The sequence below is a fragment of the Myotis yumanensis genome, unplaced genomic scaffold, assembly GCF_028538775.1.
Source record: "Myotis yumanensis isolate MYYU_CA2020_CCGP unplaced genomic scaffold, mMyoYum1.0.hap1 SCAF_2, whole genome shotgun sequence".
NCBI lineage: Eukaryota > Metazoa > Chordata > Mammalia > Chiroptera > Vespertilionidae > Myotis > Myotis yumanensis.
In genome coordinates this window covers 195,614,898-195,632,776 of record NW_027223753.1, presented here as the reverse complement: position 1 = coordinate 195,632,776, position 17,879 = coordinate 195,614,898, and the positions used below count along the sequence as shown (strand labels likewise).

At 41.9% G+C, this 17,879-nt stretch overlaps 2 protein-coding genes across 7 annotated transcripts in view; one reads left to right on the top strand and one right to left on the bottom strand.

Moving 5' to 3' along the window:
- The window catches only part of VEPH1 (ventricular zone expressed PH domain containing 1), a 196,746-nt gene that overhangs the window by 139,054 nt on the left and 39,813 nt on the right, over positions 1-17,879 (bottom strand). For all 6 annotated transcript variants that reach the window (XM_070406919.1, XM_070406924.1, XM_070406921.1 and 3 more), the window contains exon 5: positions 1,929-2,095. In XM_070406919.1, coding sequence (XP_070263020.1) covers positions 1,929-2,095 — 167 coding nt within the window. The remainder of the gene's footprint in view (positions 1-1,928; positions 2,096-17,879) is intronic.
- Positions 10,284-16,288, top strand: PTX3 (pentraxin 3). Its single transcript, XM_070406926.1, has 3 exons — positions 10,284-10,494; positions 10,935-11,336; positions 15,167-16,288. Exons 1-3 carry the CDS (start codon positions 10,365-10,367, stop codon positions 15,778-15,780), a joined length of 1,146 nt encoding a protein of 381 aa, XP_070263027.1. The 5' UTR covers positions 10,284-10,364; the 3' UTR covers positions 15,781-16,288.

The following is a 17,879-nucleotide window of genomic DNA, read 5'->3' as shown; positions in this document are numbered from 1 at the left end:
AATTGGTATGTAACTAGAAATGCTCTACACTGCTGAGAGAAAAATCCTAGAAAACTACTCTCTTCTCTAGGGACCAAACCACAAAAGGAGTTCCTCTGGGTCTGGACATTAATCAATGGAGGGCTGAACTCACCACTTGCTGCTGGTTAGGGCTAGAAGCCCACGTCCTGGGGATAATAACAGATATACTCACATGTGCTACTAAATTCTGTCCCTTTCATTGGCTCCACTACAGCATAATTTTCAGGAGCCAAGAATGCAGACTCTGCTCCAGAAAGCCACTTGGAACATTGACCACCCAGCCTCTTTCTACAAGTGGACTCAGAGGATTCTCTGGAGCTTCCAGCCATGAATCACCATCCAGGAACTGCCTGTCTTCACCTAGGAAGGATGGTTTCCTGAGAGAGGGATGCCAGAGGGCAGTGATGGAGGAAGGACACCCACCTGCCCCGCCAGCCACGTGGAAGCTCACAGACGTATGGTTGATGGTGAAGCTATGCCTCGTTTGCAATCTCATGGACTACTCAGCTGCCCATAGAGAAGATATTTTCCCACGAGCCAACTATTGACCCCTCATCCCTGGAAAGCCAGGTCATCACCAGTCACAGAAGGTAGGTAGTGAGGAAGGCATTCCTGCACTTTGCCCTCATTGGAGAACCCACGCACTTTACGTCCAGGTTACAGAGCATTGGCACAGCTTTTACGCAGAAAGAAAAGCATTGCTTCCATCCACATTTCCCAAGGTTAACAACCTCTTCCTTTCGCTTCCTATTTCATCTGAAATTAATTGAACTAGACTATCATTGAAAGCCTTAGTCCTCATTTCTGATTGTTGCCACATATTTCACTGTCCTCTCTCAGTAAACCCTTTGTCTGAATTCCTCCCATTCCCTTTGCCCACTGTCTAATTAAGGGACAAATTAAGAGAGAGGAGGTGAATCAGGTGCTCCTCTAGCTCACTGTCTGTGCCCCTGGGCAATCAAGGGTGAGCAATTGAAGGGCTGAGGACCGAAGGAGGCAAGGCGGGCTGCCTTAACATGAAGGTGAGCGTTGATGGGAAACAAAGTGATGGAGAGTTACCTGTCACAGCTTCTTCCCACCAGGTAGGATCCTGGCACGGGCAGGGCCCATTCTCACCACTGTGGATGCTTCCCAAACCCTTGCTTCTTCCTTCTGGGATCCACACTCAGCACCCACAGTACCTGCAGGAATCTCTTGCCACCCTCTCCTCCTTGTTCAGTTCAATTCTCCTCCTCTTGCCCAGCTCACCTTTCTGACTGCCACCTTCTGCTGTGGCTTCTGGACCCACCATAGGCTTTACCAGCCACAGCCCTACAGCCTCAATTGTTGAGTGTATTGAGATAAAAAGATCTCATTGGTGAGATTTAGACTGAGTTTACGATGTAGCTTGGACTGACCCATATGGCTTTGGGACAGGTATCTAGCCAGTGTCAGCCCCAGATTATTTATTTATTTATTTATTTATTTATTTAAATTGAACTTATTGGGGTGACATGGGTTCATCGCATAGGTTCTCAAGCTTTAGGACTTGGACTACAACTCACACCATCAGTTCTCTTGTTTCTAAGATCTTCGGACTTACACTTGACCTACATCATTAGCTTTCCCTCTGCTTGCAGATGGCAAAGTGTGGGACTCCTCAGCTTCAATAACGGCATAAGCCAATTCCTCACGATAAATAAAAAAATACACGCACACATAAATCCTATTGGTTTTGTTTCTCAGGGCAGAGTAACCCCAGGCAGTATCCAACTTCTGCCATCACCCTCCTGACTGTTATGACTCTAGAAAAGGTGGATGAGCATGTGTAGGCCTATGCGAGAGTTAACCGGAAGTACACATCCTATTCACATGCCCCAAAACATGCGTGGTTGTGTGGACCATCAAGTGCATACTGTGCTCTTTACCTCTGGTTGCTTTCTCTTCGCGGCTACATGCAGAAGCCGCAGGAGATGGTACTGCTCTGGCTGTTCCAGCTGCGACATCAAGGCCAGGAGTTCCGTCAGGTGTCTGTTAATTGGCTGAGGCTGCTTTTCATACACAGCAGGTAACACCCTCAACAACATGGTGTTGCCTGTTGAGAAAACAATAAAGGGATGAGCCCTAGAAATAACATTACTAGCAATGCAATCACCTTTGCACAGAATGCAATACGTAGCACGAGCGGATGCCCAAGTCCTCTGCTGAAAATAACAGTACCTTACGCTGTTTAGTTCCAAAAATTGTGAAAGCACAATTTAAGCCGAATCCATAAAAGAGAATATTTTATGATGTGATCAGTGTTATATCTAATGAAAAATTTTCCTGAGTAATGCACCATGGGGAGAGAGGAAACTTTGACAGTAACCAGACCACACCCTTCAGAAGAAACGGTTCCGATAAAGATTCCTGATGAGAACATTTGGATGTTGCTTAAATGTAAATTAAGCAGTGTCACAAGCACGAACCTACATGGAACTGAAGGACAGCAAAAAAGTTGCTGAGGAATGTGTGCACATTCCTGAGAAATACCAGGCATATGACTTACACAATCGACATATGGAGGCTAGGCCTTATTTTTATGAGAAGTTTCGAGAGTAGCAAGGCAAATTCAAATCTCTAATTTCTGCACTATTTCACGGGAAGTTTAGAGTCAGCTTGTTTGTCACATGTGATTTGCCTCAAAGACATGTATGAACAACTGGATTTAAAATCTCAAGAAAATATATTGTATAAACTATAGTGATTTATCTGCAAACAACATATGGGAAACATCTGCCTAGCACTTTATGGTATGGATTTTTTTCTCAAAATCCTCTCAAGTTCTTAACTGTCTTGGGAGAACTGGCTCCTATGGATTTCTTGAACAAGAATTTTCCTGCCTCTATTTACTTTAAATTCAGCTTTGTATACAGAAAATATGCACCAAAAGCATCAAATGAGCAGTAATTACACATATTTAGACCTTTATTAAATGGTGGGGACAAATCCTATGTAATAAAGACAGAATATGCAAATTGACCATCACTTCACAACAAAGATGGCAGTGCCCACAGCCAATAAGGAGGGAATATGCAAATTGATGTGACAAAGATGGCATTCTACCCCGCCTGGGCTGCTCTGGGCCTCTGGGCAGCACCCGAAGGCAGAAGGTGGCTCCTGGCCAGAGTGAAGGTGGTGCTGACAGCCAGGGAAGGAAGGCCTGTTGCACGAATCTTCATGCATTGGGCCTCTAGTTCATATATAAAGGACATTTAGATATGAGAATAGAGGAAAGAAGGCCAGCATTTTCAGAATGTCAATGACTAAGTTTAATAAGGCTGATTCTAGATCAAACAATGTATTTGAGTGACAATAAATAATGAGTCTTGCTTTTTCCATATGTGGTTCACAGAATTGGTCTCAAACAGATTTTAATCAGATGCCCATAGAGTACAAAGTATTGAAAATATTCAGGTTTTCTTTTTTTTAAAAAAGTGTGCATTGAAAAATATTGTTTTATTTTGTTTATTTTTAGTAACAGCTTTTCCTTAAAGGATCAGGAATTTTAAATGCAATGCCCAATCTATACAGAACACATTGGATCATAGAGCTTAGTTATGTAGACAAACTGATCAACTCTGCAAAAGGTCATGATGAATGGGACTGTTGTTGGAATTCAGGATGGGAAATTGGTGTAAGGCTTTTTGGTACAATACTCCCTGGGAGCCTTGAAGGGGAAAACTCCAGATTAGTCATTTTTCAGCTAACTTGAATTTCAATCAAAGAATACAAAAGTAAATGCATAAAAACATTTTTTTTAAATTAGAAACTGATGACGACACTTTGATGTAGAAATCCTATAAATTCCATTAATAAATTAGTGTATTCTTTTAAATTATGAAATATTCAAAGTCATTAGACAATACTGTAAGGAGCACTGGTATACCTATCAACCAGCTTTGTCAAAACTTAACCTTATGGCATAATTGCCTCCCATACCACTCATTTATTTTTCTCCCCAGAGGGAACCACCACCCTGAAATTAGTATTTACCATCTTCATGAGTGTTTTTTTCACTTTAATCGCATGTATATGTATCAATAAGCATTTTATAGTATTGTTTTGCATGCTTTAAATTTTATATTATTGTATCATATTGAACATATTTCTTTGCAACACAGCTTTCCCCCATTTGACCTTACTTAGAAGTTTTATCTCCAAGGAGCTCTCCACTTATTCTTACAGCTGTGTGGCATTCCATTATATAAGTATGCAACAATTTATTCACATGCTCTGTGGTTGAAAGATATATTATTATTAACAATTGCTTTTACCAATAGTGCTGTAATTTTTATACCTATTTCTTTGTCTATATGTGGGAGGCTGCTCTGGGGGTTGCTTTGGAGCTCAATCACCTGGGCAACTTGTTAAAACACAGATACTGATTCAGCCGGTTGAGGGTAGTGCTTAATTAAGAATCCGAATTTCTACTAACTTTGAAGGTGATGCTGATGGTTCCTAGACCATATACTAAGGTAGCAAAGCAGTGGGTGTGTCCCTGGGAAAGTTTCTAGATCTCCTAAAATTTCTTGGAAAAGTGGTTGTAATAGGTTTCATTGCTGCCATAAGGAATTACCAAAAACTTAGTAGTCCAAAACAACACAAATTTATTATCAGACATCTCTACAATGCAGAAGGCTGATGTGAGCCTAACTGGGCTAAAGTTTAGGTGTTGGAAGGGGCTGGGTTCCTTTCTGGAGGTTGTAGGAGGGAATATGTTTCCTTGGACCTTCTAGCTTCAGGACACCACCAGAAATTCTTTGGCTTTGGGTCCCCTTCCTCCATCTTCAATGTCATCAACATAGCATCTCTCTGACCCGGCTTCCCTTATCACACCTCTTTCTCTGGTTCTCTTTTCTGCCTCTCTCTTCCACTTTTGAGCATCCTTGTGATTTACATTGAGCCCATCTGGATAATATAGGATTTTCTCCTTAACTTATATATAACACCCTCAATTCCATCTTCAGTGCAATAAAACATACTGTGTTCACTGGTTATGGGGATTAAGATGTGGACATCTTTGGGGGGGACATTATTCTACCTACCAACATGATTTTAACAACTTATACACCCATCAGCAGCACATTTCCATTGCTCTACATTCTTGCCAACATTTGGTCTTGACAGACCTTCCTTTTTCCCACTCTGATGGGATGTGAGATAATGTCTCATCTTTTTTGTTGTTTTAATTTTCATTTCCTTAATTACTCTCGTGAGGCTGAGCACAGCCCTTTTTATATGTTTATAGGTCATTTCCTCTCCCATGATTTGGTCATTCATATCCTTTGCCTATTTGGGATTGGGATGTTTGGTTTTCTTATTGATTTGTAGACATTCCTTATTTAATCTAGTCACTAATTATTTGTTTATCAGTTTTAAAGTTGCAGTCTTAATCTAGTTGATTTTAAAAATTTCTTTATAGTTTATTTTTGTTATTACTGAGAAATCTTTCTCTACCTAAGTACATATAATTTTTTTCTATATTTTCTCCTAAAAGCACTATGTTTTTGTCTTTATATTTGTCTTAAATTCATCTGGACTTTACTTTTGTACATATGAGGAAGGGATCTAGTTATATATCTTTGTGCATGTTTATTTTAAACCGTAGTCCCAGGTCCATTTATTAAGTAATCATCAATTGTTTCTCTTCTGATTTGTAATAGCTTTTTCCAAAATAAGGTTTCCCATGTGTCTGGGTTTTTTTCTGGGTATTTATCATACCTTCACCAATTATAATTTTTAAAATTATAATTAACTTTATAATAAACTAGAGGCCTGGTGCATGGATTAGTGCACCACTGGGGTCACTTGGCCTGGCCTGCAGGGATTGGGCTGAAACCAGCTCTCTGACTTCCCTGAGGGATCCCAGATTGCAAGAGAGCGCGGTTCTTGGGTGCTGCACCCTGGAATTGGGCTCCTTCCTCTCTGGTTCCAGCTGCATCAATCCAGAACCGCAGCTGCCAAGTCACTGCAGCTCGGCAGCTCCTGCATTGATAGTCTGCCCCCTGGTGGTCAGTGCATGTCATAGCTACTGATCAGAGCATCTGCTCCCTGATGGTCATTGCATGTCATAGCTACCTGTTTGACTGTGGAATGGTTGAACAATTGCTTAGGCTTTTATATATATAGATCATTATATTTCACAGGGCAAATTTCTTCACCTTTAACTTCAAATTCTTCTTGGCCCCTTTACATAAATTTTACCAAAACTTTATCAACTTCATCAAAAAACTAGGGTAGGATTTTATTTTTTTGTATACATTGAATATATAGACTAATTTGGGACAATAGACTTTATGAAAATGAGTCGTCTCACTGAAGAACATGATATATCCTTGCATTCATATATACTTTTTAAAAAATTTCCAATAAAGTTTTGTAATATTAGTTGTACTTTATGTATCTTTCATTAAATTGATTTCTAAGTATCCCATATTTGTTGTTGATATTGTAAATGGAAGCTTTTTTTTTAGAAATGTATTTTCAGTTGTCTGCTGGTATTAAGAAACCAACTGATTTTTGTATGTTGATCTTCCACCCAGCAGAAGTTGCTCAATTCTCTTATTAATAACCTGTCTTCAGAGTCTCTTAAGATTTTGCATATGGATAATCAACTCAGAATAATTGATAACAACATTGTTTCTTTCCTTCCAACATTATCCCTTATGTGGCTTATTTTTGTCTGACTTTATTGGCTGGACCTCCAACACCTTGATGAGCAGAACCCATGTCCATGAGTATCCTTTTGTTATTCCTGTTTTTAAGAGTATGTTTCTAAGGATTCACCATTATGTATGTATATGTTTTTATAGATTTTTTGTATTTATGTTTTATCAGTTTACATTCCTGTTTCCTAGTTTGAACAAGAATGAGTACTGAATTTTATTAAATAACTTTTCTACATCTGTTAACATGATTATATGATTTCTTCTTCAAATTGATAATGTAATAAATTAATAGATCTTCTAACATTTAATCAATCTTGAGGTCTTGGAATAAACTCAACTTGGATATGATGTATTTTCATGCATATGGTGCTGGGTTTGTTTGGCTAATATTTTATTTAGAGCTTTTGCATCTATGTTCTTAAAGGAGACTAGCCTGCTATTTCTTTTTTGAACTGTCCTTATCTCTTTTTGGTATACTTACTAGACATATAAAAAGAATTTAATGCATTCCTGCACACTCTACTTGCCGGAGCAGTTTGGATAAGATGGAAATTATGAGTTCTTTGAATGTTTGATTAAACTTGCTTGTAAAACCTGGGTGATGCTCTATATATTTCATTAAGCTGAACTTGAACTGACATAGTTTCTGTATCTTTGAGAAGTTGATTTCTTTTTTGTTTTTTTTTTAATTTTGTTTTTTTTTTTACATTTGAATGCTTAGTGATGACGGAGTTGGACTTGGTTATGGGAGAGGTATGTTAAAATCTCCCTCTATAATTATGGATTTGTCAATTTCTCCTTATAATTATGTCAATCTTGGGTATATATTTTTTAAAATGATTTTACTAGCTAATTCTGAAATAACTTCTTAATAGTCTTTCTTTCATCACAATTTAATTATTCTCTTTTGCCTTAATGTCTGTTTTTGACTGATAATATAATCATTCTAGCTTTTTTGAATGGCACATTTTTTGGTATATTCTCCCACCACCCCCTTAAATTGGTTACTTTCAACATTTTTAGATTCTAATGTTTACTCATGGCTCTTGTAGCTGGGGATTTAAAAATTATACCTACTGACAACCTTTGTTTCTTAACTGGAAAGTTTGTTTCATTAATATTTATAGTGATTATTTGTAAATTATGATTTATTTTTTATCACATTCTGTTGTGCTTTTAATTTATCTTGCTCTGCCTATATTTTTATCTCCTCCTTCACTCTTTCTATTGAATAGATCAAGTGTTTTATTTTTTAACTAGAGACCCGGTGCACAACATTTGTGCACTGGGAGGGAGGTGGTCCCTCAGCCTGGGCTTCACCCTTTCGCAGTCTGGGACCCCCCGGGGAATGTCCACCTGCCAGCTTAGTCCCATTTCCCGTAGGCAGACATACCCCAAGGGGTCCTTAGCACTGCCATGGAGGCAGGAGAGGCTCCAGCTACCACCACTGCACTTGCCAGCTGTGAGCCTGGCTTCTGGCTGAATGGCACTTCCCCTGTGGGAGCACACTGACCACCAGGGGCAGATCCTGCATTGGGCGTCTGCCCCCTGGTGGTCAGTGCACATTATAGTGACCAGTCATTCTGCTGTTTGGTCGATTTACATATTAAGGTTTTATTATATAGGATTAGCTCTGTTGCTTCTATTTGGATGTTCTATTTCCTTTTGATTTTGGTAGTTATTCTTAAAAATAGAAACATCTTTTAACTAAAAAAGTGAAATTAATTTCTATTATCCTTCTGAATAATGAAAGGATTTTAGGATACCAAATTTAAAGAGTACCTTTTGGGTTGTTTTCTTAGCTCTTGCTTCCAGTTCCTTAATATTCTCACCAGCTTTGTCTAATTTGACACTTAACCCAATTTCTTTTTAAAAAAATATATATTTTATTGATTTTTTTACAGAGAGGAAGGGAGAGGGATAGAGAGTTAGAAACATGGATGAGAGAGAAACATCAATCAGCTGCCTCCTGGACGTCCCCGAATGGGGATGTGCCCGCAACCAAGGTACATGCCCTTGACCGGTATCAACCTGGGACCCTTCAGTCCACAGACCGACGCTCTATCCACTAAGCCAAACGGGTTAGGGCTTAACCCAATATCTTGAAGTTTTTTTTTTTTAATTCAATTAATTTTTTTTTAATTTTAGAGGTTATATTTGGTTCTTTAAAAAAGAACCTAGTCTTTTTTTTTTTCAGTTTTCCCATTTCTTCTTGTAGATCTTCAATAATTTAAACACACTTGTGTTTACATATTTTTCATTGTGAATTTATTGTTACAGTGGCAGAGAGCATACATTTAAATCTGGAATGTGTGCAAGGGCAGGCCCCAAATCACAAGTTCTTAGGGACTCTATCTGTAGGGTTCGGTCAAAGAGCGACTTGCTTACTTTTCCCTTTCGGGTGCTGGGGCAGAGTGGGCTATACCTTCCTGAGAGTCTGGCTTTAGGGAGGGCCTCACCTCTAACTCCCCGGGCTGGCCTATGCTTTAATACCCCGTGGTCAGGCACTAACACTTGGCTGTTACAGAACGGACACCCCACCCTCCAGGAGGCTCCAGCATCAGCTCTTGGCCTTACCCCTCTTGTTTTGGTTCCTTCTCTACCTTTGGCCCCTGGATATTTCTCTTATTTGGGGAGGGAGGGGGCATTTATTCCTACATTTAAAATGTTTCTAATTATTCTAGTTTAAACACATTTCTAGGTGTTTTGTGCAGGAAAGTTTCAGTTTATATAGACCTTCCTATATTGGCAGAAGCAGGAATCCCTAAATTAACTTTAAAAAACATGATCTTTGACTCTGAGCCTAGTGGAATAATATAATTTGCACAGAATATCTTGTTATGAAAAACAGACCTAAGATCAGTTTATTCCTTTCCGCCAGCTATTTCTCATGTTAGGTTTGCCAGTTTCACCGTGTTGCCATTTAAAAGGTGTGTTTATGAAAGTAGAGCCGCGACTCCAGAAGGATTAAAGACGGAATAACGAGGAACACACTTGGATTCCAGAGTCATAGAACTTTCTTACCAAGTTGGTTTATTTTGGAATCAGCGAGTAACTTTCACAGCTTAGACCTATAAAACTGCTTACAAAAGAAAAGTGAAAAAAAAAAAAGTTTTCTGCACATAAAGGTTGTGAAATGATAAAAGCGCACACAAAATGCTGCCAGGATGGTCTTGTCTTCACACTTCTGTGCCCACTGAGTCATTTCTCCCCCTAACCAGGCCCGCCCCCTCCCTGTCATCCCTCAGTACCACCAATTCCAGTTACAACAGCTAATCCTCAGGGGCACAGTCTGAGCCCAGGACCGCCCCCCCCCCAAGCCCCCCCCCCCCGCCCCTTTCCCCTATGACCCTCCTCCAATTAATCTGACGGCAGTGCAAACCTTTGTGGTTTACTATTGTGCAGCCTCCACGTCCCCCTCGCCCTCCCACCCAGCCCCCTCCCCCTCAAATTCAGGGGAACTCCCGTTATGCAGTGCCACCGGCATTACTCATTCATCCCCATTCAGGCGTCCCCAGCATTTATTAAGGGCGCTGGGCTCCCGCCGCTCACTCTCACTCGCCTCCGCTCCAACTCGGCTACTTGGTGCGGCTCTCCCCCGGCTCCTCCCGCCAGCTGTGGGAAGTCTCCGAAGAACTTCGTCTCTCTCCAGCAATGCATCTCTGTGCGGTTCTGTTTTGTGTTCTCTGGTCTGCAGTGCGCGCCGAAAACTCGGATGATTATGAGCTCATGTACGTGAATTTGGACAACGAAATAGACAATGGACTTCATCCCACCGAGGACCGTAAGTTCACGTTAACTCTCTCTCTGCTAACCCCTGACTGCAGATCCAGCTCTCTGGGTCTCAAACTAATGCATAGACTTTGTAGCTAATGAAACGGGATAAAAAGTATAGCCTGTTTTGCAAAAAGAGAGAAACACTTCAGGAAGGAGTTCAAAAAGTTATTTCTGTCACAGATCCATCGTGATCGGAACCATATGAAATCGCAGACACTTGAGCCACATGAACAGCATTTTCCTAGAGTTCAAGTTAATAAAGACTAGCATGAAAGGTTTCTGTCCTTCTCCAGATATTTACTCGCGGCTTCTTTGAGGTGCCCTGACAGGGAAAGGGGGTGATGGGATGGGCAGGAACTTGGGGCCACTTAGAGAGGTCAGCTTTTGACCACGCACACCCCAGGAAGGTCTGGGCGGGCGCGTAACGTGTGTGTCCCTGCGCCCTAGCCACGCCGTGTGACTGCCGTCGGGAGCCCTCCGAGTGGGACAAGCTCTTCATCATGCTGGAGGACTCGCAGATGAGGGAGAGCATGCTGCTGCAGGCCACCGACGGCCTCCTGCGCGGCGAGCTGCGGGCGCTGCGGGCGGAGCTGGGCCGGCTGGCGGGCAGCCCAGCGAGGCCGTGCGCGCCGGCGGCCCCCGCGGAGGCCAGGCTGGCCCCGGCGCTGGACGAGCTGCTGCAGGCGAGCCGCGACGCGGGCCGCAGGCTGGCGCGCCTGGAGGGCGCCGGGGCGCAGCGCCCGGAGGAGGCGGGGGGCGCCCTGGGCGCGGTGCTGGAGGAGCTGCGGCGGACGCGGGAGGACCTCCGCGCGGTGCAGGGCTGGGCGGCCCGGCGCTGGCTGCCCGCAGGTAAGGACCAAGGCCAAGAGGGGACGTCCCTGCGGCTTTGTTCTCCGAGCGCGCGTTGCGGGAAGCCAAGTCAGGCAACCCTCCAGGCCAACACACACAGGCGCACCACTCCCTCCCTCCCCCCGACCCCCCACCCCCACCCCCTATTTCTCCACGCATGGCCACAGGGCTCAGACACACTATACATGGCAAGGAAATTGGCTTTCAAAAGTATTTCCCAGTCCCGGGGAGCCCCGGAGATAGCTGTGGACGTGACCATCATAGTCTTGAAATAGGCGAGGGCCCCTTGCTGACACCGGATCCCCCAGGCCCTGCAGGACGGGCTCTATTGGCCAGTTACAAGCCTGGCCTCTCCGGCGGGCGGTCTCGCTTCCCTTCCCTTCCCTCCGTTAGGGATTTCCACTTCTTCTAATATTAGCCTGCCTCTGTCTTTAGGGGAGCTCTGGTTCCCCGCGCTATTTCGGGGCCTAGACTAATTTTAAGGGATGTTTTCCAATCCCTGTTCCGGCCTCTTCTCCCCGCCGGTTCTGAGCAAGAGACTTGAGGCTGAATCTGATCTCAGGAAGGGTTAGTAGGATTTCTGAGCCCCCCCACCCCCGACCCCCTCCAGCCCCAGGGTCTGTGGAGTTAGCTGGTGAGGGGAGTTCCCAGGGTGTGCGCTTTGGAATAAGCCGGACGCTGAGGGATCCAAAGCGGAACCATCAGTGTAGGAGCCAATTGGTTACGTGGTGCCACCCCAAGGATTTTGCGGGGGGAGGGGGCGGGGAGAGGAGGGGTCAGGGCCAAACCGGAGAGCGGTAGTTCAAACCAGATGCAATTTGTTAAAGTCCCACGTGATACTCGATGAACCTCCAAATGCACATGAGCCTGAAATAATACATTTTAAAGATGGCTGAAAGAAATAAAGAGAAGATCTGGAGCTAAGTAACACTCCTTTATAAGTCAAACTTTCTAGGAAATGGTGATGTATCACTTGTGGGCTGTATTAGAAAACCAGTGTTCTGGGTAAAAAACCATAATTGCACTTTTCCTGGGAAACTCAGGGACTGAGAGCAATGACAGACAATGCCATCCTTCCCTCTATTCCCAACAGGGCTACTCTGATTGGACGGAGTGTGGGGAAAATCATAAGCATGTGTGAGAGCACATTTCATTTACAATCATAGAAACCGTACCAGAACACCAGTCTCCCCTCAATATTTGAGGATTGTTTATCAGGACAGCACACATTTTCTTAAATATTAAGTAGGGCTTTGGAAAGGGAGAGGAAAGCATACTATCAAATATACAATAGATCCTCAATGTAAGTGACAAGAAGGCAAATTATAATTCCGTGGCTATTTTAAATGAATGAGATTTCTTGTCTTTTGCAAACCATGCAAAGCCATTGCACACGTCATGCACCTGGAAAACTAAAGAATTAGGCCAATGTTCACCTTCGCCTCTGCATTTTAGTTAGAGCAGAGGAGGGGTGTGTTTCTGAGTTCCAAAATGTTAATTTTTTATTAAATCCAATAACAGATTTATCCACATGCTTTGATTTTCCCTCCATTGGTTTCCTGCCAGCTTGGCTTCTAAGGGATTCCTAATCATTCTGCCGGCCCCCGAAGAACCTGGTTTTAATTTTGTTGGGTCTTTGATAACATAATCAGGAAACCCTATTAGTTAAAAGCCATTTCACGAGAGAGTGTCTGACATTTTAAAGAGATATCAAGAGCCTCAATCACTGGTTCCCAAAAGAAATCAGAAAAAAACCTGCCAGCATGCAGTTCCACTCCATGAACTCCAACAGCCAGGGCAGCCTGCAGGGGAAGCGGGGCCTTTGAGAGGCAATGAAGGAAGGCTATGGAATGCAGCCCTGACTGCCTGCGCTTAGCTAAACAGGAAATCAGTTAATTAGGTTGCAGTAGGCACCCTCTTGAATACTACTTTTCTGAAACATTACAGGGCGTTTCTCAAACGCCCAGGCATAATGTGATCTCTTGTTCCGTGATCTTTGTTTGATTTATTTAACATAGCTAGGGAAAAAAAATGCACCTACCAATTTCATTGGAATAAAGAATCAACGCCTCATTAAAAAAATCTTCAAAAATTCAAATTATTCAGTGAAAAAGGTAATGCCAACCTGTGACAGGACCCATTTTATGCTTTAATATGGTAGTTACTTTTACAGGATTTTACGAATCTCAGTATTTTCTCTATTTACATCTTTAATTTTCTTAGGACAGAGCCTCACCCTTAGCCACTTGCAGGCATTTAACTTAGCTGACCACACTTTGCATGGATCTTTGGTTCCTGCTGGTTCTGTCTATTCACCAGTTAGTCTTTAAATGCTCCGGAAGTTTACTTTTCAAAGCTATTTTATGACAAAATTTTTTTTTTTACGTCGTTACTAAGGGAATACCTAGTCCTAGTTTAGCTCTCATATATGTTCTTGCAGACATATATGAGGTTAGCATAACGCAGGGCTCACCTGTTCAAGGTTTTAGCACAGAGTTTCCCAGCTTCCTTACCAGACATGTGACCTGGAGAGGGACAGAGGGAGGAGTTGACTGAGCTCCCAACCACTAAGTTTGAAAGTCTCCTTCTAAGTGCGCCTTAGCAGAAATCTGTTCTCCACCAATCCCCTTGGAAGAATTCACTCTTCCTTAAAGTTTTCTATTGCTGCTTAAATTGTGTTTATAGGCATCAGGACAAAGTCAGAGTTTTCAAGCATATCTTTGGGCTACACAGCTCTTTCTGAGTGCTACATAAGTTGTTACTTGCTGACTTGCAGAATATTGGAAGGCAAGTCGAAAGGAGAGCTTTTTATAGAAAACAGTAAAGCTTGGAGAAATTAGGAGGGTCATCAAAAGCTGCACAGCTTACTAGTAGTGCAACAAACTGAATTCCAGCTGTTCTAGCCAAACCCATTGTTTCTTGCACCATTAAAAGGCCATGCAGTGTGCAAGTCAAGCTTGTGTTCTCTTGCAGCCAGAGTGCCCAAGTCCAAACCCTAGTTTTACCGCTTACCATCTATGTAAACCTAGCTCAGTTACTTAGCGCTTTTTGACTCAGTTTTCTCATCTGTCAAATGGGAATATTGACTATTTCTGGTGCTGATATGAGGATTAAAATGATTTGTAAGATGTTAAGAACAATATCTGGAAGATAGTGAACACCCAATAAAAGTTAGTCATCGTCATTATACATTTTTTCCTTTCAAAGATAGTTTTCTACAAACTTTTGCAAAGTTTATAAGTATCTGAGAACATGTGGTATATTAAAATGTATTCAGCAACAGCATGACTGTCCTAAAGTTTTTGTTTAAAAATGCGTGTTAACAATGGCTAAATGGGCTCAGCTAGATCCATGGAATTTCACAGGCTTTTGTTCTGCGAGTTTGGAGAACAAGTCAAGGAGAAGGAAACGAGTTTGGCTCTGAGTTCTTGGAAATTATGGTGTCATTGTTTGAAGTTAATGCATAGTGACTCAACATTTTTTTTTTTAAAAAAAAGTTGTAACAAAGAAAGCTAATTGGGAGGGGAAATAGTTACTAAAGCATGATTTTCATTATTCTGTGGGTTTGGACAATTTGGCTCCTCTGCACGCCTTCTCCTCCATTTACTAGTAGATGCTTCATTGAATGAGACAATTGGCTTCCCTTCTTCCTTTTTTCTTTGCTCCACAGAGAACACACTTGAGGCCCCTCACATCATATTGTGGTGCTGCAATCTAATTTTCAGTTGTAGCCATTAAAATGCTCAGGCTAACATACCTAAATGCCAGACTCATTTCTGAATGACTTTATATATTTTTTTCATATTCTTCTTATTTTCTTGCTACTCTAGGCTGTGAAACGGCGATTTTATTCCCAATGCGTTCCAAGAAGATTTTTGGAAGCGTGCATCCGGCGACACCAGTGAAGCTCGAGTCTTTCAGTGCCTGCATTTGGGTCAAAGCCACAGATGTATTAAACAAAACCATCCTGTTTTCCTATGGCACGAAGAGGAATCCATATGAGATCCAGCTGTACCTCAGCTATCAGGCCATGGTGCTGGTGGTGGGTGGAGAGGAGAACAGACTGGCTGCGGATACTCTGACTTCCCTGGGAAAGTGGACCCATCTGTGCAGCACCTGGAACTCCGAGAAAGGGCGGGTGTCCTTGTGGGTAAACGGTGGACTGGTGGCCACCACTGTGGGATTGGCCGCAGGTCACATTGTTCCCGAGGGAGGAATTCTGCAGATTGGCCAAGAAAAGAACGGCTGTTGTGTGGGCGGCGGCTTTGATGAAACATTAGCCTTTTCTGGAAGACTCACCGGCTTCAATATCTGGGATCGTGTTCTCAGCAACGAAGAGATAAGAGAGACTGGAGGAGCCGAGTCTTGTCATATCCGGGGAAATGTTGTCGGGTGGGGAGTCACAGAGATTCAGCCACATGGAGGGGCTCAGTATGTCTCCTAAGTATTGTGAAACTCTACTTGAAGCCAAAGAAAGAAACTCACTTTTTAAACATATGCCAGTGTGGGAAGGTCTAAAAACCACAGTGCATATTCAGAAACACTTGAGACGAATGAAGGGGAGAGTTGAGATCAATCTTTATTTATCTTGGCAAAATACTGAATAAACAGTTGAGCGAAGACATCGGAGAAGGCTTTTGGGGATATTGTTGCTAGACTTTATGCCACGGTGCTTTCAAATTAATGTTGTGTCTTTGTCAGATAAACTCTCAAATAATTAAAAAGGACTGTGTTGTTGAACAGGACAATTGTTTTACTTTTTTTTTTTTTTTTGATTAATTTTGTTTTGGCCAGAGATGACTTTTACATCGGAAGAATAATGAAATAACGTTTGTTGTCGATTGTTCATTGTTATTGGCATATACCTTATTATAAAAAAAAATGGTGGTGAAACATATTTATACTACAATGTGACTTAACAAATACAAATGTAGTTTATGTGTTATAATCAAATGTCACTTTTTTGAGAAGATAGTTATATAAGTTATATTGTAAAATGGTTTTGTATTAATTTTATTAAGACTATTTTTGTAAATAAAATATTTTATAAAACTAGCCCATGTCATGTCATTATAAATTTAGGAGGTTTTTGGAGTAACTCCACACTTTTCATCTTTCATCTTAAGTGGGCAATTAGTTTTCAGATACTAGTCTACTATGTAAATAGTAAGAGTTAACATTATCAGAAACAAACTATGGTATTTTAAGGTTTGGCTTTCAATATATCATAAGGAAGAAATATGATCTTGGCTAATCCAATTCATCACTCTGGGTTAAGTTTTTGCAATTGAGAAATCAAGAAATTGAGAAAATAATGATCTCTAGGTCCCTTACAAAATGATGATTCTATGAGTGTATTCATCTTTCTGTCTTGTGTAACATGAAAAAAAAAAAAAGGAATGATCAGAGTTCCCTAGATGCTCGTGATGCCTGAGAGAGATGGCTTAGGACTGTTATTTGGGAAATCTAAAAATCTTAAAAGAAACAATGACTCCGGCCCTTAAAGCACATTCCATTCTCTTACTACACACAAGGAGGGGCCAGTGAAGCCCCTTTACCCCGCCAATGAGGAGGTGACTTGCCACCACACCAGTGTTCTCCTGGCAGGGCTGACAGAACTCCAGAAGCTGCTTCTGCATGTCAATGGGAAATCTGGTAGCGATGATGGGTCCACCTAAAGATAGGGCCTGAACAGCCACAGATCACATCCTATTCATGACATTTGGAGAGTTGGGCCTCGGGGAATTATCAAAGTACATTTCGTATCCAAATAGTTTGGTGTCCTCAGGCAAGTTACTTAACTCCTCTGAGTCTTCTCAGTAAAAGGAGGGAGTTGTACTCTTGATACCTTTTAGCAATAAAATTCCACGAATCTAGGAATCTTTGAGGATGCTTATGGGTCGATATAGCTTCATTCTACCTGTGAGACTCACAAAACCAGACTGATGGCTCTCAAAGAAAATTGCAGTTATGAGCTTATAGGCCAGTCTCAGACCCATGGAGATAACATAATTCAAGGTTGCAGCCACACTATGCAAATCCCTGTATAGCCATTGTCTATATAATTTGAATGCTTAGCTCAGTGGTTCTCAACCTTCCTAATGCCGCGACCCTTTAATACAGTTCCTCATGTTGTGGTGACCTCCAATTTCATTGTTACAAATTGAACATAATTAAAGCATAGTGATTAATCACAAAAACAATATGTAATTATGTATGTGTTTTCTGATGGTCTTAGGCGACCCCTGTGAAAGGGTCGTTCGACCCCCAAAGGGGTCGCGACCCACAGGTTGAGAACCGCTGGCCTTAGCTGAAAGAAGAAATATTGGACCCAGCCTTAAGCAGAGAGTTAGGAATGCTTTCAATTCCTTCCCACATTTCAGCATGAATTATGTTTGTGCAAGAGACCCAAGATGATTCAGGCCAAGATATATGCAAACACATATGCTGACAGGTTCACTGTAAGTGAACTTAACATTTTTTACAGGAATCACATGTGGATGGCAGAGAAAAGAAATAAATCGAAGAAAATAATTTTAGGGT